The sequence below is a fragment of the Silurus meridionalis genome, chromosome 11 (assembly GCF_014805685.1).
Source record: "Silurus meridionalis isolate SWU-2019-XX chromosome 11, ASM1480568v1, whole genome shotgun sequence".
NCBI classification, from domain to species: Eukaryota; Metazoa; Chordata; class Actinopteri; order Siluriformes; family Siluridae; genus Silurus; species Silurus meridionalis.
The window spans coordinates 17,646,481-17,670,842 of NC_060894.1; the positions used below are offsets into that span (position 1 = coordinate 17,646,481).

General features: G+C 37.0%; 5 protein-coding genes across 10 annotated transcripts; 2 read left to right on the top strand and 3 right to left on the bottom strand.

The window, feature by feature from the left end:
- Window positions 1–438: 438 nt before the first annotated feature.
- Window positions 439–4,116, bottom strand: si:ch1073-143l10.2 (uncharacterized protein LOC565165 homolog). Of its 4 annotated transcripts, none has more exons than XM_046860563.1 (7): window positions 3,975–4,116; window positions 3,796–3,894; window positions 2,996–3,068; window positions 2,793–2,889; window positions 1,781–1,854; window positions 1,450–1,701; window positions 439–703 (listed from the first exon to the last, which is right to left on the bottom strand). In XM_046860563.1, exons 2-7 carry the CDS (start codon window positions 3,881–3,883, stop codon window positions 574–576), a joined length of 714 nt encoding a protein of 237 aa, XP_046716519.1. In that variant the 5' UTR covers window positions 3,884–3,894; window positions 3,975–4,116; the 3' UTR covers window positions 439–573. The 4 variants fall into 4 exon arrangements, with proteins under 4 accessions (XP_046716519.1, XP_046716520.1, XP_046716521.1 ...); XM_046860564.1 differs by having other exon boundaries at window positions 3,796–3,897; window positions 3,975–4,114; XM_046860565.1 differs by lacking the exon at window positions 1,781–1,854 and having other exon boundaries at window positions 2,793–2,918.
- On the top strand, window positions 4,080–6,489 carry med11 (mediator complex subunit 11). Its single transcript, XM_046860568.1, has 4 exons — window positions 4,080–4,235; window positions 4,347–4,441; window positions 5,720–5,850; window positions 6,066–6,489. The coding sequence occupies exons 2-4, from the start codon at window positions 4,372–4,374 to the stop codon at window positions 6,207–6,209; spliced, it is 345 nt and encodes a 114-aa protein (XP_046716524.1). The 5' UTR covers window positions 4,080–4,235; window positions 4,347–4,371; the 3' UTR covers window positions 6,210–6,489.
- On the bottom strand, window positions 6,484–10,549 carry rnasekb (ribonuclease, RNase K b). Its single transcript, XM_046860569.1, has 3 exons — window positions 10,331–10,549; window positions 10,038–10,120; window positions 6,484–7,176 (listed from the first exon to the last, which is right to left on the bottom strand). The coding sequence occupies exons 1-3, from the start codon at window positions 10,406–10,408 to the stop codon at window positions 7,032–7,034; spliced, it is 306 nt and encodes a 101-aa protein (XP_046716525.1). The 5' UTR covers window positions 10,409–10,549; the 3' UTR covers window positions 6,484–7,031.
- A 75-nt stretch (window positions 10,550–10,624) lies between these two features.
- Window positions 10,625–16,183, top strand: c11h17orf49 (chromosome 11 C17orf49 homolog). The gene is made up of 6 exons (XM_046860567.1): window positions 10,625–10,869; window positions 10,955–11,049; window positions 12,711–12,812; window positions 13,310–13,509; window positions 13,605–13,706; window positions 14,709–16,183. The coding sequence occupies exons 1-6, from the start codon at window positions 10,849–10,851 to the stop codon at window positions 14,771–14,773; spliced, it is 585 nt and encodes a 194-aa protein (XP_046716523.1). The 5' UTR covers window positions 10,625–10,848; the 3' UTR covers window positions 14,774–16,183.
- A 1,583-nt stretch (window positions 16,184–17,766) lies between these two features.
- On the bottom strand, window positions 17,767–23,831 carry LOC124393468 (P2R1A-PPP2R2A-interacting phosphatase regulator 1). 3 transcript variants are annotated; one of them, XM_046861331.1, is made up of 10 exons: window positions 23,741–23,831; window positions 22,910–23,432; window positions 21,184–21,268; window positions 21,030–21,086; window positions 20,826–20,872; window positions 20,664–20,721; window positions 20,515–20,582; window positions 19,227–19,306; window positions 19,015–19,099; window positions 17,767–18,888 (listed from the first exon to the last, which is right to left on the bottom strand). In XM_046861331.1, exons 2-10 carry the CDS (start codon window positions 23,008–23,010, stop codon window positions 18,777–18,779), a joined length of 693 nt encoding a protein of 230 aa, XP_046717287.1. In that variant the 5' UTR covers window positions 23,011–23,432; window positions 23,741–23,831; the 3' UTR covers window positions 17,767–18,776. The 3 variants fall into 3 exon arrangements, with proteins under 3 accessions (XP_046717287.1, XP_046717286.1, XP_046717288.1); XM_046861330.1 differs by lacking the exon at window positions 23,741–23,831 and adding an exon at window positions 23,538–23,731; XM_046861332.1 differs by lacking the exon at window positions 23,741–23,831 and having other exon boundaries at window positions 19,227–19,282; window positions 22,910–23,729.
- Between the last annotated feature and the right edge of the window lie 531 nt (window positions 23,832–24,362).

The following is a 24,362-nucleotide window of genomic DNA, read 5'->3' on the forward strand; positions in this document are numbered from 1 at the left end:
ATCCCAGTGTTTAAAGTTTTGAGCATATTGAGACGCCTCTATGCATACAACAATGGTCAAGAGTGTCATTTGGGCTACTATTTAATTTGTCAGTTCAAACCAGTCTGTTTAACTTCTTATGAATAATATGCTTTAGACAGCAGAACCTCAGTGCACAGGATGTTTTTTGTTTTTTGCTGTGTAAGCCCTGAAGACTTGTGTGTGAAAATATTATATCCCTTATAATAGCCAATCTTGCACCAGGAAACATACCAGAGATCACTTTTCCTCTATTCTGTTGTTGGTTCCAAACTTTAACTGAAGCTCTTGACCTCCATCAGAAAAGTTTTTTTTGTTGTTGTGCTTCTGACATGTGATTGACTGACTGGATAACTGCATAAATAAAGTGTGCATGCCGAAAATGTTGAATGTATGTACAGTATAATGTAGGAATTCAAAACGATTTGAAAAGGTTTATTGTACATACTGGCTTGACATTTAGATTTAAAACAGAACATATATATTTTATACAGTTAAGCTTCCATAAAGTGCAAATTGTCAGTAAACTGAAATAAATATAAATCAGTAAAGTTGTTAGTTATGCTTGGGGGAGGGTTGATCAGTTGAATCTCTTTGAATAACTCTGTTGTTGGTAGCTGGCCGTGGATGCCGACGAGACCCAGAATTCAGACGCCTGTTTAGACGACCAGCATAACTATTCCACCTAAAGGGACCAATTTCAAGATATTTAGTATTTGCGAAATATTTACCTTTTTTTCCACTGTATCACAGGCTTATATTAATGCACTAGTAGTAGCATTAGCATTAGCACTACAGTAGCAGCTTGTAGATCAAATGCCATGGCTCCACATCATTAAAATTAAATAAACAGATTCAAATTGTATGATCATTAAGGTCATGAAGATTATGTTCAACATTCATGGAAGGAGTCTCCAGTATTAATGCTTTGAACAGAATGGTATGATTTCCACCACATGACAAACTGCATTCACATCTTATTTACCTCAACAGCTGCTATAGTGTAACTGATAACAGGGACTATTTAAAAAAAATGCAATCAGTGGCAATTTGCTGTGGTATAAAAATACTTTGGGTTGTACCATTACTGGAAAACAATCAAACCAACTTGGCGAGGTAATTCCAACACCTTTGCATTATTATTTTCCTATAATATTGTGTGCTATCGTGTTTAATTAACAATGTGCCATTTTACATACAAAATAATCTGGTCTGTAAATCCAACCACATGCATGTTAGAATTAGGGGCATTCTGGATGGTTATAGTCCTTTAGAATAGTTCATTAAGGATATACAATATAACCCTTCTAAACATCTGAAGTTACAACACTTTACAAGACTCTCTGCCTAATAAAGTCTATTCCTTACCTACTTAGTGCAAGATGCACTACAATTCAAACCTGAGTACTCTAACCAAGATAGCACATTCACCTTTCCAGTGCTGCATTGTGCTTATTAATACGCTCTGCCTCCTCTTTTTTCTCCTCCAACCAGCGTTCCAGTAGCTCCTCTTTCTCTTGACGTGCTATTGCCAGCTCCTCCCTTAGAGTCCTCTGCTCCAATTTCAATGCAGCCAACTCCTTTGACTGGCACTCCAATTTATATTCATACTCACAAAGATCGTTTTTGAGACAACACGCTCCTCTGGCCAAGAGCACGGCTTCGTTGCGGTAGCGGCTGACTCTACAAGTCAAGAATATTTAACATACATAAAATCATCACAGTGCATCATTTTGGAAGGTGTAATGTTTAGCTCACTCACTGTGAATGACAGTACTGCAGATCTGCTTCCTTCAAGTAAAGGTCACTGGTCAGGTCTAACACTTTCTGGGTAAGCTGAAGAAGAAATATCGTTTGCATCCAACTGGAATTTCCTCCAGTATACAATGCCATCAACAATCTCCTTCCCTTCTATTTGTTTTCCGCTTGCCTACCAACCCACTGCATCGTCAGGTCCTTTCTACAGGCTTAAAATGCCACCGCTTTAAATTCCAGAATAGCTTTTTCCATAGTTTAACCTTTATCTTCTATACTGCAAAAATGTATTCCTTATTAAATATATGTCTATAAGGTGTGTATGCTTCTAAAGGTCCTTATATATGTTATATTTCACTAATAAGTGCTACTTAATCACATTATTATTATTATTATTATTATTATTAATCTTTAGCAGCAACATGACTTTACTGATACAGAAACCACTACAATGCATTCTTATTCCCTTAAAAAATAACTAAATAAATTACTAGAACTATTTACCAACCAGAGGACCCTTAAGCAAAATATATATATTTATAGATAGATAGATAGATAGATAGATAGATAGATAGATAGATAGATAGATAGATAATGTGTGTGTATATATATATATATAAATACATGTTATAATAAATATATGTTATAATAAATATTATTTTTGGTAAAGCTGATTGGTAAATGAATTCTTGAAAAATTGCCAAAATATCCTCATAAATTCAACACAAACTTTGCTGAACATAAGTAATTCAGAATAAACACAGAATCATCAATTGATTATAATTGCACTTAGGTTATTCTCTACCCACTGCAGGCATGCCAAAAATAATTCCATGAACTGCCTTCTATTTCAGAGGACCTACAAGATAAAGCCCTACCTAGTAAACATTGTGTGCTTTCAGACACAGTAATTAGACCCCACATGTATGACTTATGGTGTTTCAAAAAACAGCTTTACTTTCCAGAGGTATAAAGGTATATTTATATATAAAATCATACTTATATGTATAAAAGAATACCTTTTGTCTGAGTTGCTGTTCCTCTTTGAGCTGCACATAGAGTTTCGGTGGGTTTGTATCCTCATTTGAGCACTGTAATACTCCATTTGTGTTTGGACTCCGGGAACAAGACATGAAAAGATCAGCCTGGACACTGGTCCACATGTTTCCACGTTATATCTGATAATATATTTTGAAATATTATGAAATTTGTTGCGCCTTACCTCTGGATTCTGTCTCTTTTCAAATCCTCCCATACACCCATGTGCAAGCTTAACATTTCTTCTAAACTGGACACTAGATATTAGTGAGAAAAAGTTATTTGAAGAATATTCTACTTTAATAAAGACAAACTAAAAATGTAGCAGTAGTTTTTTTTTTTGTGAAAAGTCCAGAGAAGGGAACTTTCTGTAGGCAGTTTTGGACACGTTGCCTATTATATCCCACCCACTAACAGGTGCCACGATGAAGAGTTAATCAGTGTTATTCACTCATTCGTTAATGCATTTATTCTAATGTTATCATTTATATAGATTCGACGTCAATAGTCACGGCCCCACATAATCTAAATCTGACAGATTCTAAATGAATAAACAGTATAATGATAATGATAATGAAGAAGATTTTCCAGGAGAAGAGTCGTATTTTGTGGACATTCCACAACATTAAATGTATCTAAAAAAAAAAAATACAAATAATCAATAATAGCCTAAACAAATGCAATTCGCTGTCATCTAAAAAATACTAGGGGGGTGTGCCATTACTAGAAGATGACTATTTTTCTATGATATATTGCACCATCATGTTTAATTCCTTATCTGGCACGATTACATTTTTACATACTAATATCCATAATCTGGTTAATCAAAACCACATACATTTTAGAATTAAAAGTGTTCTGGATGTTTATAGTGCCCTAGAATTGTTCATTTAGGATATACAATATAACCCTCCTAAATGAAATGACAGGACTCTTACTTTTTACAGCATTTTAGTTAAATAAAGAAATAAATTGCAGAGTGACCTTTAGTGAAAAGTCCAGAGAAGGGATCTTTCTGTAGGCAGTCTCTGTGGATCAGAGCTGCTCTCACGTGACTTTTCCATACCTCCATAATCCGGCTTCCTACTAAAACACACTTATATTAGAGGAACCCAAATAATCTTTAGGCTTTTTAAAGAATGTTTATATCTTGTTCTACAGACCTGTCGCTGTGTGTTTTCTTGCTCTTTCGTACAAAACTCCAGCTACAGATGTGAATCAGCGCGCATGGCTCAGAACTCCTTTAGACTTGATGAAACACAGCCGAGAATTCGCGTTTCCGTTTAAGCGGACGTTTGTCCTACTCGACTTGCCGTAACTGGAAGTCTTCTTGCTTTGTTGCTTTGAACAGTATTTTCTTTTTCAATTGTTTAATAACATTTTATACGAAAATAAATCATATCTCATGTCGTCCTAAACTAGAAGTAAGTGGGTTGTGATATTTTTGTGTTATTTAGATGTCCATTGTGGTGTTTTGTCAACTGGAAAGGGATGCTAATCATTTGTTTCTGCTAATCATGTGCGTTCTCCTGTAGACGCTGCATTAGAAAGGTGTAAACAATGGCTAATGAACGGTTACGGGCTCTGGAGGATGTGGAAAAGGAGATCGCGGTCGTTCTTCAGTGTGCAGGTGTCTGTCTGCGTTCATCTGCTTGTCTGATGGGTTTCTTGGAATGTCGCTAGGAGTGAACTTCCTTTATATTAAATCCGGAGAAGCTCTATAATCAAACATCTTTTTTTTACTGTTTCTCACACACACACAAAACAGTGCTGCCCAAGTGTCGGTTGGTCAGAAGGTGGTGGGCCAGGTGGACTAGGGTCCTCTAACAGCAGCTCACACTTTAACCAGCTCAAAAAAAAGAAAAACACCGGTTTACTTTAATGCGCATGCGCCAAATGTTCTATTAAAATCATTCTAAGGATTTAAACAAATTTGTTATTTATTCGGGACATTGATAAATGGAGAATAATGATTTGTGTTTGTATTGTTTATTCAAAATTATGTTTAATTTTTTAATGAAGCAGCCCCAAAATTTAGTTTGACATTATTTTCTCATTATATAATCCATGGTATTGGTGTTAAGTGTCTGGTCCTAGAGGATGCCTTTCCTTGCTCCCAAAAAAATATTACTTCCACATAGTTTTTGGCTAGTTCACGATGGTCGAAGAAACTCTAAACCACTACGACAATGCTTTTTCTTCTTCCCTGTGGAATTCCTTACACTCCAGGATCTTTATCTATGGCCTGGCAAAGACATTGGTGTTGACTTCAGCCTCAGACTTTTAGAAAAGTAGTCTGGAAAGGTACATGAAGGCTGCCACTTGCTTATCTGATGCTGTGACAAATTCTTTCATAACAAACAACTTGATGTGCAGCACTTTTCATCATTTGAATTCTCATCTCAGTTGATTTCCTAGTCCTTTCATAGTCATCATACTTTTGTTGCATTTAGCAATGTCCTGAAGCTGATTTTTTATAAGACCAACTTTCATTCGCATTCAAAATTCCAACGATTTTAGACTTTGGCAGACATAAAATCAAACTTTTGCATCAGCAAGGCTAATCAGCAAACAAACTGGATACTTAAAATATGGTATTTAAGCTGTTTTCACAAGAGTACCGAAAGTCCTATAAATCTTTCTAAATCTAATGACAAGTTTCTCTGCCAAGAAACCACATTTTCCCAGAAAGGGTACAAGGTCAAATAGCTAAAATATGGTAGAAAACTTGAATGAAGATCAGTGAAAAAGAGTATTAGAGTGTAAAAGAGAGTGCATACTGTATATGTGTGTGTGTACAATGTATAGTTCTGCTTTAGAGTGGCATAGTGCCAGGAAAAAAGACATTAATTAATCATAGTAATCAAATCATTAATCATAATTGTTTGTAAATGCTGTTATGCTTTAGGAACCATAGTGCTGGAGTTGTCCAAGGAGAAGCACAATTCAAATTTATTAGATCGGCAACTCAACCAGTTTCAGACCTCAATTAACAGGATCGAAAGCGAGCTCAGCTCTCAGATCCGCTATCTTACACAGGTGAGCTTATCTGTTCTCTTTTCTATCATGTAGGCTATTGTGAATTACATGTTCTTGTATAGAATCCAATTGTATGTAAACAGCGGTAAAGTATTATAGAAGTAAATGGCGAAGGACTTGCACGCTTTAAACAAATGCAACACATTTGTGTGAAAAGTAATTTCGAATCGCCTGAGACACGAGTGTGCACTTTCTCCTTTTCCATTTGAGTGCAGGTGGCGACCGGTCAGCCTCACGAAGGGTCAACATACTCGGCACGAAAGGACTGCCAGATGGCTCTCAACCGTGCTGAATACGCCCGTGTCAAACTGGGCGAACTGAGACGTACCTGTGAGATGATGCTCGATCAACAGACATGATGGAACCGATGTTTGCATTTGTGTTCTATTGCAAATGTATGAGCATAACATTTAGATTTAGTCAGAGTTGCAAGAAAATTTTGTTCAAGGTTCTTGAACCATGGCTTTGTCAGAAAGCCCATGTTTGTTTGGTTTTTTTTTATATTAACTATCCATTTGTACTGCTTTGTGTTTTTTCTTGTTGAACCTTAATTTCACCCTCAAACAAATTATCACTTACTTTTTTAAGTGACGTCTCACCATTTTGTTACAAATAAAAAAAAAAGTCCCCATATTGAAATAAGCATTTTATTTCCACTTCATGTTTTTTTTCATTTCTTCAGAGTAATGTCTCACTGCCATTACATTCATATAATGTAGATAAGGAAAAGGGAAAAATATAATCAGTATGAGGAGGAATAATTTCCAACACAAAGAGATGAATACATAAATCACACAATAATAACATGTTCCTATTACTATAAAGAGCCACACATCAATAGACAGGAATTTTTTCACACTAAAGTCACTTGTTTTTTGCCTATAGAATGATGCAGTTAACATTTTGTGTGGTCCAGTGATTCATTTTATTTTAGGGTTATCTGCTATAGGAATGTGTAATTCACAGAACATCCATCTTCACATACATGCATAAGAGCAATTTACAGCTGTTTTGCTGATCAATGATAGATCATACTCATTTTTTTTTTTATATATAATTTTCCATTTTTCCTAAAGACAAAAACCTCAAACTGCTACAACAACCGATCCATTATAATAAATAAAGTGATCTGCAAATAAATAACATTTAGAAGATTTGATCGACCGCTGAATATCCTCTGCTTATGTCACCATGTAATCCTGGCGCTTGTTCAGGCGAACCTGGCAGAGAGAGATGGCGCCGACTCCAACGTACACGGCCGCAGCAATGAAGCAGTTGATCGCCACTTGGTTGTATAGGCTGTAGATTGCCTGGGGTGGGTTTTTGCTGTGGGTAAAGATGAGAGATATGAAACAGAAATTGGTGTTACATGTAGTAAAGTGGCTTTTAGTCATGTAATATTCCATGTCAAAACAAAAGATAGAACTTTATTAATCCCAAAGGAAATTCTTTTGCCAGAGCCTACTTCAGTGTAGAAAAAAACAAAAAACTAAACAAAATTTAGTATTTTATATATATATATATATATATATATATATATATATATATATATATATATATATATATATATATATATATATTTGAAAAAAATAAATAAAAAAAACATTCTATACATCAACTTCTGTTCATTAGTGACATCCAGACAACATACCAGACTGAAAAGTAAACATCCAATTCTACATTTAGTCCCCATTCTACTCCACCCTTCTGAGATGTTCTGAGATTTTGTGGAGTGTGTTTGTGGAGATTTGTGCTCATTTAATTGCAAGGGTGTTAGTAGAGCACCTCGCAGACATGTGTAGGTGTGATGACACCTATCTTTGCATACATATTAAGCACACTGGATCTGGAAAGGATATCTGGAATAAGCACTAGTCAGCGCTTGCATGTCGATAAAAGAATATCAGTTATTTAATTTATTATTATTATTTTTGGGTGGCAATATTAATGAAAGGGAAAGTTTATAGGACTGTGGTGAGACCTGTGATGTTGTATGGTTTAGAGACAGTGGCATTGAGTAAAAGACAGGAGGTGGAGCTGAAGGTAGCAGAGATGAAGATGAGATTTCGTTGGGAGTGACGACAATGGACAGGATTAGAAACGAGTTTATTAGAGGGACAGCGCATGTAGGACGTTTTGGAGACAAGGTGAGGTAGGTGAGATTGAGATGGTTTGGACATGTGCAGAGGAGGGACATGGGGTATATCGGTAGGAGAATGCTGAGGATGGAGCCGCCAGGAAGGAGGAAAAGGGGAAGACCAAAGAGGAGGTTTATGAATGTGGTGAGGGAAGACATGCAGGTAGTTGGTTTGAAAGAGGCAGATGTAGAGGACAGGAGTCCTCCGTAATGGGAGAAGCCGAAAGAAGAATGGTGGCAATATTAACATTGCATTTAGTGTTTAGGTATAATTCTTTGTGGTGTTTTGTATTTCCCCTCAGCATCTTTTCCTGCCTCACACCCTGGGATCCCAAGATAGGATCTGGATCCACTCTGCCCCTTGCATAAAAAAAAAGTTTGCTATGAATGAAATGCATGTATGAATATAATAAAATCTATAATTTTTACATTCTGTAAAGCTGCTTTGAGACAATGTCCACTGTGAAAATCACATAAAGAAAATGTATGAATATATGTATGAATAAGTGTTCAGTGAATTACTAAGTGAGTGAGTAAGTGAAGTAAGTGAATCACTTACATTTTCATTCATACACTCATTTACAAATGTATTTATTCACTCATTTATACACAGAATAATACCCACAATATATATCCAAAGAAATGCCAGAAAACATTGGCCAGACAAAACATTTTTATATACACACACACACACTGTTTCACATATTAACGCAAATTAATTTTAAGTCGTCAAGTCTAATTTTATTAACGTGCCATCAATGCAGCGCACATTTCTGTTTGACAATTTTTATTAAATAATAAATAAATAAATATAAAAGGGGCGAAATTACAACCTTCAACCCAACACATATATTAACGACGTCCTTTAATTACTTGGATATAAAAGAAATTAAGTCCACCGAAAAATAATTTTTAGTCATAAACATTTGTTTTACTGATGCATCAAGTCTCAAATCAAGCACCAAAATCGTATTTATTTCCACGTGTCTAATAGACATAAACAAGTTCTTTGAAAAACATCTATGACCTCTGAAACATGTCTAGTTTTCATGCTCTATGTTGAGTATGGTTTTACTAATAAGAAAAAGACAGTTGTATAAAGCATCCATATTTGTCCAGGCCAATGTTGATTAGGGTATTAAAAACTTGAACAGTATTAATTTAATGTACATTTAGAAGAGATAAGTGTGATTAAGTTGCAATAAAATGAGTTAACTTAATGACAATCATGCGATTAATCGAGATCAAATATTTTAATAGATTGATTACACATTTTTTTTTACTGCCATAGCCTTTATATTTATTCACTGTACATATGTTTACACACACACACACACACACACACACACACACACACACACACACACACACAATATATATATATATATATATATATATATATATATATATATATATATACACATATACATACACACACACACACACATATATATATATATAATGTGTGTGTATATATATATATATATATATATATATATATATATATATATATATATACATATACACACACACAATCTCTCTCTCTCTCATATATATATATATATATAGAGAGAGAGAGAGAGAGAGAGAGAGAGAGAGAGAGAGAGATCATTGCTGTGTACTTGTACTATGCAATGACAATAAAGTTCTATCTATCTATCTATCTATCTATCTATCTATCTATCTATCTATCTATCTATCTGTCTGTCTGTATGTCTGTCTGTCTGTCTGTCTGTCTGTCTGTCTGTCTCCTTTTAATCCAGGCAAAGGTCAGAGTGAGTATACCAGAACACTAAATGCTGCATTATTATGTCCCCCAAAATAATAACAATAATCATAATAATAAGTGAATAAATGTATAAATAAACGAGTGACTGATTGAATGTTTTAATGAACATGTACTCTGCACAATCCTACAAGGACAAACAAGTCGTTTAATCTTAATGTCTAACCCATGAGTAAGAGCTATTCAACATAGGCATGGAAATATAAACATATCAGCCCCAATTCTAAATCCATATTGTTTAGCATCATGATAGAAACCACTCACTCGTTCCTGATGTCTTCCTCAGTAAAGGGAACGTCCTCGATCAGCACAGCGGATTTAGCACTGAAGAAGATCCCCAGCATCCCCTTGATCATAAAAACAACACCAGACTCTCAGGCTCACACAATACATTACAGGAGGAAAGAAAAAAAAAACACTACAGAAAGATTAGATGGTGTTTACAAATAATTTCGATTATGATGGTCGTCTCAACCCTTTTTACAGGCATGTTGAAAAGGAGAGAATGGAAATTTCAGCGAGCGATCAATGAGACGGAGATGAAGGCCAGCTCTTACCAACATGATGACACCCCAGATGCTTAACACAATCCCACAGGCGGCTAATTTGGGCCCGCAAAATAGCAGAGACGGCATTGTCAATGATTAAAATAATAGCAGACAGGGAAAATAATTCAAAACTATTGGAAAGGAAAAACGACGGCGGCCGCAAACGCGATAAATATGGTCGCTAGACCCCTTCGGCTCCGCTCGGCTCCGCTCGGCTTTTTCCGTCCGCGTTTGTCTTCTTCGCTCCGGATTCGATAACTTCCGACCAATCATACGCAAAAACACACCGGGTTTGCATTGCATTGTGGGATGGCTAGCATAGCGCGTTAAGAACAAAAACAAGATATAATTGATATAATTTAGTGGTTACAAATTGTTTCATATTTGAAAAAACTTTTTTTTTTTAAAAACTTGTGTTAAATATTAATTGTATATAGTTAGTCAGTTAGGTGTTTTTTTTTTTAACCACAGCGGCGTTAGCTGTGAAACGTTAGCTGACTGTTATTGTGCCAGGAAACTTTGCTAGAATGACTTCGTCTTCAGCAAAGGTAAGATTGTTCACCTGTTTGGTGTCATAAAATGCCTGATGAATGCTGTAATTTGGATTTAAGGAGCTTTATGTGCTGTAAATAGGTGGGCGAGATCTTCTCTGCGGCAGGAGTTGCCTTTAGTAAACTGGGTGAACTCACCATGCAGCTGCATCCTGTAGCTGATTCCTCTCCTGCAGGGTAAGAGTTCACTTCATGACCACTCCAATACACAAGAGCATTGCATGACCTGGATTTGTTCAGCTGTGCATCAGGGATAGCTTTTTATTTTGAAAGAGTTGCAATGATTATTTCAGGGGGGAAAAGCCCACCTGAACAGTTTGCATTTCAATGTCTGGAGTGAACCTGATGTTCTGCTGAAGGTCCTTCATCAACATATTGGTCTGATTGCACTCTAATAAAGAGATGGCTTTAAGGTTTTTTCCAAGACTTCATCAATCACATTAATCTATCTAACTGTCTACCTACCTAACGAAACATTCAATTCAGCTCTTACAACAAAAGTGCTGATTAGAAATGAAATTACTGATCAGGAGTTTAATGTACTGTGTTTATCTGAATCATGAATTAAACCCAAAGATATTTCTATAAATATTTATAATATAATATATTTAAATACCCACACACACACCAGAGGTGCCCAAACTGGAGCCTGCGGACCAAAGTTGGTCCAGTGTGACTTTCAATTTTGGCCACCATTCCATATATGAGGTGGGGAAAAAAAACATTACTGATACAGATCCATGTATCTTTGCAAAGCCAGGAAGCAGACAAGCATGCTAAACTGACCGTCTGCTCTCCGCACTTGAGTTGTCACTTAGGGTTCACCGTATTGACCCTGAGCAAAACCAATATTGTAGAAGTTTGTTTTAGTCACTTCATTAACATATAATTCAGTACGACTGAATGCACTGAAAAGCATTATTTGATCTGAAGAAAGGATTGTGAAACATTAGCTCTCTTACATAAATAGTGCTGATTATATATGAAATTAGTGCTGATCAGGAGTTTAATGTACTGTGTTTAACAGAATCGTGGATTAAACCCAACGAATATTTATTATAGAATGAAGCTAATCTTCCAGGGTGTAGTTCTATACACCAGCCCTGTGTCACTGGCAGTGAAGGGGGTGTCACACTTATTTGTAACACGCATCACACACAAAAAAAAACTGAAACATATATGTAACTCGAAAAGAAATATATTATAATGTTGAACATATTTTTTTATAAATTGTTTTATAATATAACATTTTAATTGTAATTATTCATTATCATTTATAGACCCTCAGGGCTCTATTCTGGTTTTCTTGTAAAATTTGCAGATTTCATTTTGATTCTTTAGGCTAAGTATTAATTGTCTGTGATTTTAATATTCACTTCGATAATCAAAAAGGCCATCTAAGGCAGATTACAGAGTAACGAATTCTGTTAATTTATTATTTTCAAATATTTTGAAATCATAAATGAGCTGATTTGTGGCAAATTATTATTTTATTATGATAGAAACCATAAAATATATATAGAATGCAAATTAAGTTTTCATATTAGCATTTTTTTCTGCACCTCTGATCCTGACATCTGAAATACGGCGAGAAAAGAAGCTCTTGCTCTTGACCGATTGAGTTTGTGAAATGTTCCTCCTATTTAAACCACATTGTAACTGCAGTAACAAAGTCACCAGCCAAAAAATTAACATCCAAAGTCATAGACACATCATGGATACTTATAATTTTTTTTTTTTATGTTTAAAGGTGGACTTTTTCTTTGACTGTTCCATGATTCTGACATCCCTTTTAAAAGGTCTGCTGCTTATCCCCTATTTCAACACTTCTCTTTTAGAGCCAAGTGGACAGAGACTGAAATTGAGATGCTGCGTTCAGCTGTCAGCCGATTTGGTGATGATTTGAACAACATCAGCTCTGTCATTAAAGAGCGCACAGTGTAAGTTTGAACCAGCCTATTGTTGGTTCTGTCTGTAGACATATTGTTTCTTATTGATTCACAATATGATTTTAAAGTTTTACTGTTTTCTTCACTCTTATTCAGATGGTGTTGAATTAGCTACAGAGTAAATAATTTTGGAAAAATCACTATTTATGGAAGGAGTCTCCAGTGTCAGGTTTTTTTTTTCCGGTCAGAAGTAACAGTTTTACGCTATATTACATTAAAGGTAATTTCAGGTACTGAGTAACATGACAGGATGTATTCTCTGTTTTACTGAATTCAAGAGTGTTGGGAAAGAGGGTGGTAAAGGAACGATGTTTGGTAGACATTCCACCCATAACTATAAATGGATAAAAATTATGTGGTACTCTATATAAAAAAAAAAAAATATTGTTGGTAAAAAAGCATTAAAACTCCGTTTTATAATCAGCATTGGGCCGGTTGTGTTGTTCTTCACACAGATGATATCTGATGATGCACTTTAAATCTCTCAGTGCCCAGATTAAGACCACAGTAAAGAGGAAGCTCTATGAGGACAACAGAGTCCCGCTGTCATCAGAGCCGCCCCAAAAGACTGTGAAGAAAATGCTAGCAGCGACTTCAGCATCCATGACTCCAATCTCACAAGCCGTGACAACAGGATTGCAGCGGGCGTCTTCTTTGGCACACGCTATCAAAAAGCCAAAAACTGCAGGTGACCAGTGTGAAAACATCCTTCAGCATGTCGTTTCAGTATCTTGATTACTTGCAAACAACCCAGTGAGTTAACCCAATGGCCTTTTGCATCAGATGTGACACTCAGTGCCCTGAATGACTCCGATGTCAACAGTGATCTGGTGGATATGGAAGGATTAGGAGAGGGTTCTACCAAGAAAAACAATTTTGACCAAGGTAAGAGTGGGATTTATTGTGTATTCAATGGATTGGATAGAATTTATTTTTATAACTGAAAGCTTATAAATTGAATGCAAGGTTGTAATGCATTTTAGTGTTTATGCATTTGTGAGAGAGAGAGATGCACATTGACTACTCTTTAATATATCATATATATAAGTTTATTTTCTATAGTATTGTTCCTCCCCAAAGAGGAAATAAGAACATTGTAGAGAATGCCTTTGCATGCTGTATTTACCTTCACTGAAACTAAAAGGCATAAACATGTTCCACCATGACAATGTGCCTGTGCACATATGGAAGATATGGTTTGCCAAGGCTGAAGTGAAGGAACCTAAGTGTCCTGCACAGACCCTTGACCTCAGCACAGCTGAATTCCTTTGGGATGAAGCTGTTATTTCACCTCTGAGTATCTCACCTCTGTTCTATGGTGGCTGAATGCAATGCACCAACATTTAGCAGAAGGACGGACGCAGAAGAGTGGAGGTTATAATAACAGTAAATGGGGACTAAATCTGTCAGAAACTCAAAGAAATAAGATGAGTGATGGTCAGGCATCCACAAACTTTTGGATATAGACTGATCAGGAATAACATTGTGACCACCGGCCTAATATTGTGCTCGTCCCTGTTTTGCTGCCATAAAACAGTCCTGCATTAACTTCCTCAACAATTGAGCTGCAGGAGCTCGTCTGTTGGATCGGACCACACAGACCAGACCAGCCCCACGTGCATCAATGAGCCTCGGCCGTCCACGAACTAGTCGCCGGTTCACCACTCTTCATTTCTTGGTCCCTTTTTCATACTCACTGACCACTGCAGATGAGGAACATCCCACAAATGCAGTTTTGAAGATGCTCTGACCCAGTCGTGCCAGTGTTTTTCACTTTACCGGTCATAATGTTATTTTATAATGTCATCAGGTGAATAGTGTAGCAAATGATTACTGAAAGAATGTTAATCCCATTAAACCAGTAAATTTTTTTCTTTTTCCTTTCAGAGTGTCTGAGTTTGGACTCCAGCCTTATAATGAACTCCAGCGACCTGCCACTGCTTTCGCGGTGAAATCCATTCACTGAACTGTTAGTGGAAGACCAATGCAGACAAGATGATGCGACATTCAGGCTAATAAATGAAGACTGATCAAAGAAAAATAGAGAAAACCCAATCTCAAACTCTCAATTTTATGATACCGAAAAGGTATTTTTGAATTTGCTAGATACAATGAGCTTAAAGTCAAGACTGGCTTTGGACATTAAAAGTTTTAGATGACTGAGTAAAACTCCTACAGCTACGCTAGTTTTGTTTTTGTATTATATTTTAAAATACTCTTTATTGTCAAAGAGGGTAGTGACCGCTCCCATTGACTTTTTTACCAATGGGTCTTGACACAATGCATCATCAAATAAATAAATAAATAAATAAAGGGGTTAAATACAGTATCTTTATTTTCCTGATCGATATTTACAACGTAAAATACAAATTCAAAATTGAACAGCATTTTGTATCTACTAGAAATTAGAAGATAAGCGGTGCAGAATATGCTGAGAGGGAATGAATATATCTTTATATACCTCATTGCTTTATTTTACAATTCAGAAAAATACTTCTTCAGTTTATTGTGGCTATATCATATTTACATGTCAAACACAAGAGGCAAGAGTTGTGTGTATGTTTTCTTTTTAAAATCATATTATATAATGCTCCATATGCTTAAAATAATTTTCTGGCCTCATATCCCAGCTTTGTAACAGACACTGATTAACACTCGTCCTTCATCCATAAAAAAAAAAAAAAAAGAAGTAAAATGCAGATAATGAGCTTCCCATTTAAGTAAGAGAAAATAAACGACAAAAATGTACAAACCTAAAACTGTTTTTCAAGTTATGTCTGTTCTTCAACCAAAAAAAAAAAGTCCAAATTACTGAAATATACTTTTGAAACAAAATTGACAATTTGTGAATTTACATAAATAATACATTTACATTTCAATGATCAATATGTTCATTTCAGAAAAAAAAAAGCAAAGAGAGAAGACACAGAATGTTGAAAAACAAAAAAAAAAGAATCAGACTTCTATTCCATGATGCACTTATATCCATATTGCACGATCCTTTTCACAACTCGATTGAGATCCATTGGTATTAATTTAAACAGGAGACTCACAATATGTGCAAATATCTTTGGAATTACGTTACAAGGCATTTCATTGTACCAGCAATAAAGCTAAAAGGAAGGAAAGGCAAGAGCGTTTCAAGAAATCTTCCAAGAAAGTTCCTTCTCTACATCCTTACGAAGTAAAATCAATGCTACGCTTGAAATATAAGGTTGGAATTTAGCTGCTGAGACGCAATTCTGAAATGTAACGTGGCTCGACGCTTTCTAGTCAGTGTTAGATCCACAACAGTCCTGCTCAAAGACTGTCTTGGAAACATTGATGCATGTCAGCAAAAATAAAAGTCGACAATCAGCAAATACTGTACATCCAATAATTCTTTTTTTGTTTGTTTTTTTTACAATACCCCTAACAAAAATATGGAAATATGATCCCATTTAGATAATGTAATCTAGACTTACATTAATAATGTCTAACACTGTGCAAATGAAAAAAAAAGAAAGAAAAGAAATGGCCATTTATGTGTGTTTGTGTCTATGTAAATACTGATTTCTTATTTTTTTTGCATGTTTGTCACACATTAATGTTTGAGATCATCAAACTAATTTAAATATTAGTAAAAGATAACACAAGTGAACACAACATGCAATTTTTAAATGAAGGTTTTTATTATTGTGGGAAAACAAAATCCAAAACTACATGGCCCTGTGTGAAAGTGTTTGCCTCCTGTTAAAACTGAGTTTAATTTCTCTAGCCAGACAAAGGCCTGATTACTGCCACACCTGTTCACTATCAAGAAATCTCTTAATAAGGACCTGTCTGACAGTGAAGTAGGCCAAAATATCCTCAAAAGCTAGACGTCATGCCGAGATCCAAAGAAATTCAGAAACAAATGAGAAAGAAATGAATTGAGATCTATCAGTCTGGAAAAGGTTATAAAGCCGTTTCTAAAGCTTTGGAACTCCAGCGAACCACAGTGAGAGCCATTATTCTAAAATAGCAAGAACATGGAACAGTGGAGAACCTTCCCAGGAGTGGCCGACCGACCAAAATTACTCCAAGAGCACAGCAACGATTCATCCAAGAGCTCACAAAAGACCCCACAACAACATTCAAAGAACTGCAGGCCTCACTTGCCTCAGTTGAGGTCAGTTTTCATGACTCCACCATAAGAACTGGGCAAAAATATTCAGCATGGCATAGTTCCAAGACCAAAACCGCAGCTGAGCAAAAAGAACACAAAGGCTCGTCTCAGTTTTGCCAGAAAACATCTTGATGATCCCCAAGACTTTTGGGAAAATACTCTGTGGACTGACAAGACAAAAGTTTAACTTTTTGGAAAGTGTGCGTCCCATTACGTCTGGCGTAAAAGTAACACTGCATTTCATCATCATACCAACAGTAAAATATGGTGGTGGTATTGTGATGGTCTGGGGCTGTTTTGCTGCTTCAGGACCTGAAAGACTTGCTTTAAATAGAAATATAAATTTTGCTGTTTCTCAAAAAATCCTGAAGGAGAATGTCCGGCCAACTGTTTGTGACCTTAAGCTGAAGCAAACTTGGGTTCTGCAGCAGGACAATATGGCTGAAGAAAAACTAAATAAAGACTTTGGAGTGGCCTAGTCAAAGACCTGACCTGAATCCTATTGAGATGCTGTAGCATGACCTTAAAAAGGTTTGAAAACCCTCCAATGTGGCTGAACTACAACAATTCTGCATAGATGAGTGGACCTACATTCCTCCACAGCGCCGTGACAGACTCTTTGCAAGTTATCGCAAACGCTTGATTGCAGTTGTTGCTGCTAAGGGTGGTCCAACCAGTTATTAGGTTTAAGAGGCGAAAACACTTTTTCACACAAGGTCATGTAGTTTTGGATTTTGTTTTCCCTAATAAATAATAACCTTTATTTAAAAACTGCATGTTATGTTCACTTGTGTCATCATTTACTAATATTTAAATTAGTTTGATTATCTGAAACATTCAAGTGTGGAAAAACATGCAAAAAAGAAATCAGGAAGGGGGCAAACACTTTTTCACATCACTGTATATACTGTGAAGTTTATACCTTACGATACTGTGTATGTCCCTGCTTTGCCAAATTATGTACTGTAATTTGTTAAATTAGGAAGTATACTACCCCATACTGATCAATATTCTTTAAGACTCCTGGGTATGCTAGTAGGCCTATGATTATTTTAAAACTATGATGTCATTGTAACTCATCTCCATCGTAATTCAGGGACTACCCGGATATAAAATTTACATTAACAGCATTTGGAAAGGTGCCTTGGATTTATCTCATTTTTATACAGCTGAGCAGCTGTGGGGTTAGGGTCTTGCTCAGGGGCCCAGGAGTGGCAGCTTGGTGTGGAATTAAACCCCTAAAATATAATACAATGTAAGAGCCTGCTATTGTTATTTCAAGGATTGCTGAAAAGTTTTTATGCAAAAATTACACGAAAAAAATGTAATAAAATGAAAATGACCCTGTAAAACATACAGAAAATGAATGCATACACTTGTGGCCTGAACAGGCTACTGATATAATCAATAATGTTTAAATATTCTTTTTCCGAACACCTCAATAGCTGATGGATGAGATTTGTAAAGGCAAAACGTGTCTATTTGCATGCTTACAAGAAATCCATATGTGTAAATAGCGACCTGAATGCGCTCTCGAAAACACTGTCATGAATGCGAGTGTAAATCCTATTTTTCGAATGCAAGGGAAAACCTTGTCCTGGTGCAAGTGAACTGTGAACAATGCATCGTTCCTGCCACCTAGACATTTTCTTTCATTACCATAAAACTTTCCTTGAATGTATTCTGCAAAATAACGTGGAACCAAATACATTCCTTAAAGCACCGAGAAACGAGATGAAGAGCTGATCTCGGGACATGGGTCAGGAAAGACAGAAACGTTCTTACTCTGCCGGGTGAACTGATGTGGTTTAGATGCTGGGGTGCTGGGATGTAAACGGCGAGGGAGGAGACAGCGAGAGTGCGATGTTCTGAGGGCTCGGACATGCAGCACTTGAGGGCGAGTCCGCTGACTGGGAAACACTACACAGAGGGTGGGTAAAAAAAAAATAATAAATCAAACACAAAATCAACTCTACGGACAGAATGGAGAGAAAATAAAAACCTGATCATGACGGTGTAACAGATGTTTCGTTTTTAATGCCTCACCTGACAGTGCAACTAGTAATGTGGGCAGGATCTGTAACTCCAGCAACAAAGAGCTTTTTAGGGGGACCGTCTGATTCTACGCCACCTGATCAAGAAGGTAAAAAAAAAAACCAAGAATGTAGTACTGTTTTTTTTGCAGTCATTTGTATATAATAACATTCAATATTTTATGCCTGGAACAAAACTTTATGAAAGTTTAACTCAGTTTGTACCTTTTCTTTTTAAAGGTGTGACCACTGGCCATCTCACAGATGAACTTACAGGACCCCTGCCGAAAATCAGAAAGCTGCTACTGCAATGTTTTTCAAAAGTTTTGATATAGGGGATACTCCTGCATAGAGCTGTAGTAAATCATAATAATATTGCTAACAAGAAAATCCTAGCAGGCACAAAACTCAGTTCTCATACCATTTTTTTCTGATGTGCTAAAAGCATCCATTAGAATTTTGCTTTCTTTTTACAACCATAGCCACACCTACATTTACTCTCACAAGAGACACAAGTATCTTAAATTAAAGTATAGGTAAAGTATAGCAGAAGAAAATGCACATTTTCTAATGGCGGCATTTCCCTTTTTATTTTATACAGCAATTGTTTCCTTTATACACCGATCAGCATAACATCACACCTAATATTGTGATGGTCCCTCTTTTGCTCCCAAAACAGTCCTTACCTATCGAGCATTAACAGTATTAACTTCTTTAGCAATTTGAGATACAGTAGCTCGTCTGACCCTGTCGCCGGTTCACCACTGTTCCTTCCTTGGATGACTTTTGATAGATACGGACCACTGCAGACCAGGAACATCCCACACGAGCTGCAGTTTTCGGGATGATCTGATCGTCTAGCCATCACAATTTGCCCCTCGTCAAACTAGGTTAAATTCTTATGCTTGCCCATTTTTCGTGCTTCTAACATGTCAACTTTGAGGACAAAATGTTCACTTGCTGCCTAATAAATCCCACCCACTAACAGGTGCCATGATGATAATCTGTGTCATTCACTTCCCCGGTCATAATGTTGAGATAAATAATAATCATAATAGTTGACTAGCAATGGTGAATCCCCTGTTCTGCACATTTTAGAGATTTACACACTCCTGAACACGTATTTGTTTAACTTGTAATAAAAATGAGCTTTTGATGACAACCTATTTGGTTCTACTAGAGTCGGAAATTGATCTTGATTAGAATTAATTCTGCAGAGCAATCATTAAAGGGGGTTGGTGTTTCCCCCCAAACTGCAAGCATTGACAGAAAAAACAAACAACTAAATATTTTGAACTTCTCAAGTGTGGAAAAAATTACCCCTTCAGCACGAGTCAACAAGCCCTCTAATGGTGTTAAAAACAAGAACAGCTTTCTAAAGTAACGGTACATTTACCTCAGACGTGAACGAGTCATAAATTTCCAATAAACCCAAAACTCCAAAATGATGCACCATATTATTAAATGTGCATTTTCCATTCATTAATGTGCTGGTAGTGCAATAAAAACCTACCCCCTGAACCTTCTTGTTGGGCTGGGGGAAGAATTAGGAGTTACTCCTGAGTCTTGGGAATGGAAGTCCTGTGAGAATAAGAGTGAGTGAGAAATATTATTAAGAGATTATTTGAAGGCGATTAAATCGAAGCGGTCCATCATACTCACTGGTGATAGATGCCTGTGCCAGGGAGTTGGAGGAGGAGAGGGGACTGTCGCAGAGGCACTATGAACAGACAAAGTCAAACATTAAACGCTGCTTTATGATTCGAAACGCTGTTGCATTATATGATGTTCCATTCAACATTATGCTGAGAAAAAGACCATTACCTTAGTCTCTGTGAACTTTCTCTTAGAGTGAGTTCCATATTTTCCATCTGCAGCATAAAAACGGTACAATCAAGATAAGAGTGTAGGCAAACTGAGCCTTATTTCTCCAAATAAGCCTTATGCACCTAAACATGAAATCAATCCAGATGAATTAACTGTGAGTAGTAATATCGCTTTTGTTCTCTCCTGAGACTCTGATCTCACCTGCCACCTATGATCCGGTCTCTCACCGTACAAGGAGAACGGAGAAAAAGCCAGGGTCTAGAACAAAAATAAAGGCAATGCATTGATTTTCTCTGGGCAATGACTGTCAATACAACAGCTCACCTCTATGCCTATAATATAAATAAACACTCACTCTAGAGGGGCAGCTTGGGTTTACAGACACACTGCTCCGACGATACCGGGCCGAAGTGTTAGAGCTGAACACTGTCATTCCGTCACTGTTGGGAAAGTGTAGAGGTTCACTATATTCTCGAGTTACACCAAGTTATGTCATACAGTTGTACGCTGTCCTACTCTACATTTAGACAGTCGTTAGATTTTGAGATGGGATTACACAAGTACCCTACAACACGTAATAAATACTCTAGTTGCACAACTAAATTGCACAAGAACCTGGAGTTAAATAACAATTTTAACAGTGGCTGAAGTTCAAACCTCAACACTGCCAGAAGGCAATTGATGGGTGCTTTAACCCTTACATTCTATCTCTGTGCTTGGCCTAATTCTCAGTTCGATTCAGTACAAGTTGATTTTTACGTTGGTGTGTGAATAAAAAAACATTAACAAGCCAGAAAGCAACAGTAAAACACAACAGCAACACATCAGAAAAAGTAAGTACTTATGGAACATCAAATGCTCACACGCTGCCACCGCATATGGAAATGAATCGTGCTCTTCACTTTCATGTAAATTTACTTATGTTATAAATACGACATCATTCTTTTTTCTGGATAACCTGGATTCGTTTAGGATGAAACCTTGAAAGGAGCCAGACTTGAAAGAGATCTTGTCCTCTTTTGAGTGAGATCATGAGCAGAGGTCGACCAATTCATCGGTTTTGCCAATTCATCGGTACTGATTATTGATTGGTGGATCAGCAATTGATCGGCAAAAATCCAAACCTGTAGTTTTTCCGGGTTGCGTTACACAGTATGAGAGCGGCCTCTGGAGGCGAATCACTGATGCCATGTGCTGTTTCTTGGACTTGTCTTTTTTTATTCATTTTTGATGTCACTTTTTATTTATTTAAAGTGTTACTTTTTGTTTCATTTCGAATGCATGTTTTTTTTTTATTATTAAAGGTGTACTATTTTACAGGGAGTGCTATGTTTGTTTAATTGGTTTTTTTAATCCTGTACCCATTGGATAATTAATCAGCTATCGGCAAGTACAATCCAATCTAGCTATCAGTATCAGTAGAATCCACTATCGGTCGACCTCCAATCATGAGTAATTACTTCTCCATAACTATAAAATCAAATACTTTTGAGCATGTATTTTCTTAATTCAGTAAGGACTGTCGACTGCATGTTTAAAACAGCATCATGTGAAAGGCCTTTGATTTCAAGAGGAGATTCTTTAAGAGCTGAGAGAGATCAATCATATATATTGTATATATTTGTATATATTCGTCATCTGATTTTGATGGTCTCTCAGACTGATGTGGACTGTAACCAATCAGTAGCAAACATGTGATGTTTAATAAGGACCAAATCTGTAAAGGTAAGACTGCTTCTTAATTTTCACATGCACATTACAGCACAGTGAAATTCTTTCTTCTCATATCCCAGTGATGTTAGAAGGCAGGGGTTTGATTGCAGGTCAGCCATGATACAAGGCCCCTGGAGCACAGAGGGTTAAGGGCATTGCTCGAGGGCCCAAGAATGGTAGCTTGACAAATCTTGGGTTTGTAACACTAACCTTTCGATCTGTGACCTGAGCCTTAATTACTGAGCTACCACTTCCCCAAAAGAGGTCTAATAATATATCCAGGGACTTTCTGGAATCCTCTGGATTTGATACTAAAACAACAACATGTATATGATGATAAACAGATCGTGCACACGTGTCCTACTTACCTGACACTGGTGATCATGGGGGCGCTGTTAGACCGCCGCAAAACCCCGCCCCCGTTGCTTCCAGCTGCGCCTGCGCATTGGTCCACTTCCATTCTCTCCATGGCTCGTCGGCGGGGCGGCGCACGATTCAGGCGCGCGGCCGGACTGCGCGCTCCCCGCAGCGGCGTGAGCTGGCAAATTTAATGCGGCGAAAGCCTGACCAGCAGGCCGCGCGCTGAAAGTCCCCGGTCCCAATTTCAAGCCGTCGGATAACTTAGCCCAGATAATTACATTAATGATGGTCCCTTCGCAGTCGCATTTCTCCCCCTCCTTCCAAGCTGTAAGGTTTGAAAAAAAAGGACACGGTGTACAAAACTACCCGAACTAGTTAGTCGGGTTATTGCTCAAGTGAAGTTCACGACTTAGCTCCGACAGGTTTACCAGCTGCTCGTCTACACCACCAGTCAGAAGTAGTTCTGGCACTTCGCGAAACTTTCACAAACTGCTCACATCACGTTCTATACTGTTTTGTAGTCCTAAAATTCTGGAAATATAAAATATTACGATGAGTACGGGTCTCTATGCTTGCTAGCCACGCCGCTATTTCCCCAAGTTTAAAGTGCTAGTTTGTAAAGAAGCCGTACAGTACCGAAGCGCATTCGGCTCCCGAAGAAGTGCATAAAAAAACTAGTTTGTCCGAATGATACGATCCAAAGTGCGTAATTTTCTTTTTTATAAAGCTTTCAGGCGTTGTGAATCTGTCGGGACGTTAGTCTGGCGTTCTTTAATTTAGTACATTTAAAATAGATATAGACATATGTATATGTATATGTATATATATATGTGTATTACCGCGACCAAATAGTGATGGTCTTCTTCAACAACAGCACCTCGCACTGGCCATGGGCAAAACTGCAACATGGAGAGACACGTCTGAGTTCTCTGGCTGCTCCTCTGACTGATGTTCTCACCCTCACTGCTTCCTTCCTTCCCCTTATGTCTAAAAAGCTTTAAATCAAATGCAAGCTGACTTTTATTAGTAGTTGTTTTTTTTAAATAAGTACATTCATGTGAAAAAAGGGGGTCAAGCTGCCAAAAAGAACAGAATATTAAGCTTTTAATGCATTCTTTCATTGCTAAGAAAATTTGCAAGAACTTTGCAAATGATCATTGTAGACAATAATGGCATTTGGCAGTCATCTTTATCCAGAGCAATCTACAATTATAATTTATACACCTGAGCAGTTGAGGGTTAAGGGCCTTGTTTAAGGGCCCAAAAGTGGCAGCTTGGTGGTGGTAAGATCTTATCTCACAACCTCTTCATTAAAAGTCTAGCATCTTTTCCACAGAGGATAGCCCAGGATAGATTTTCCCGTTAATTTGTCCAGGTTGACCTACAATTATCTTTCATACACCTGAACAGGTATGGGTTAAATAGGCCTTGCTCAAGGCCCAAAATTTGGCATTGTGGTGA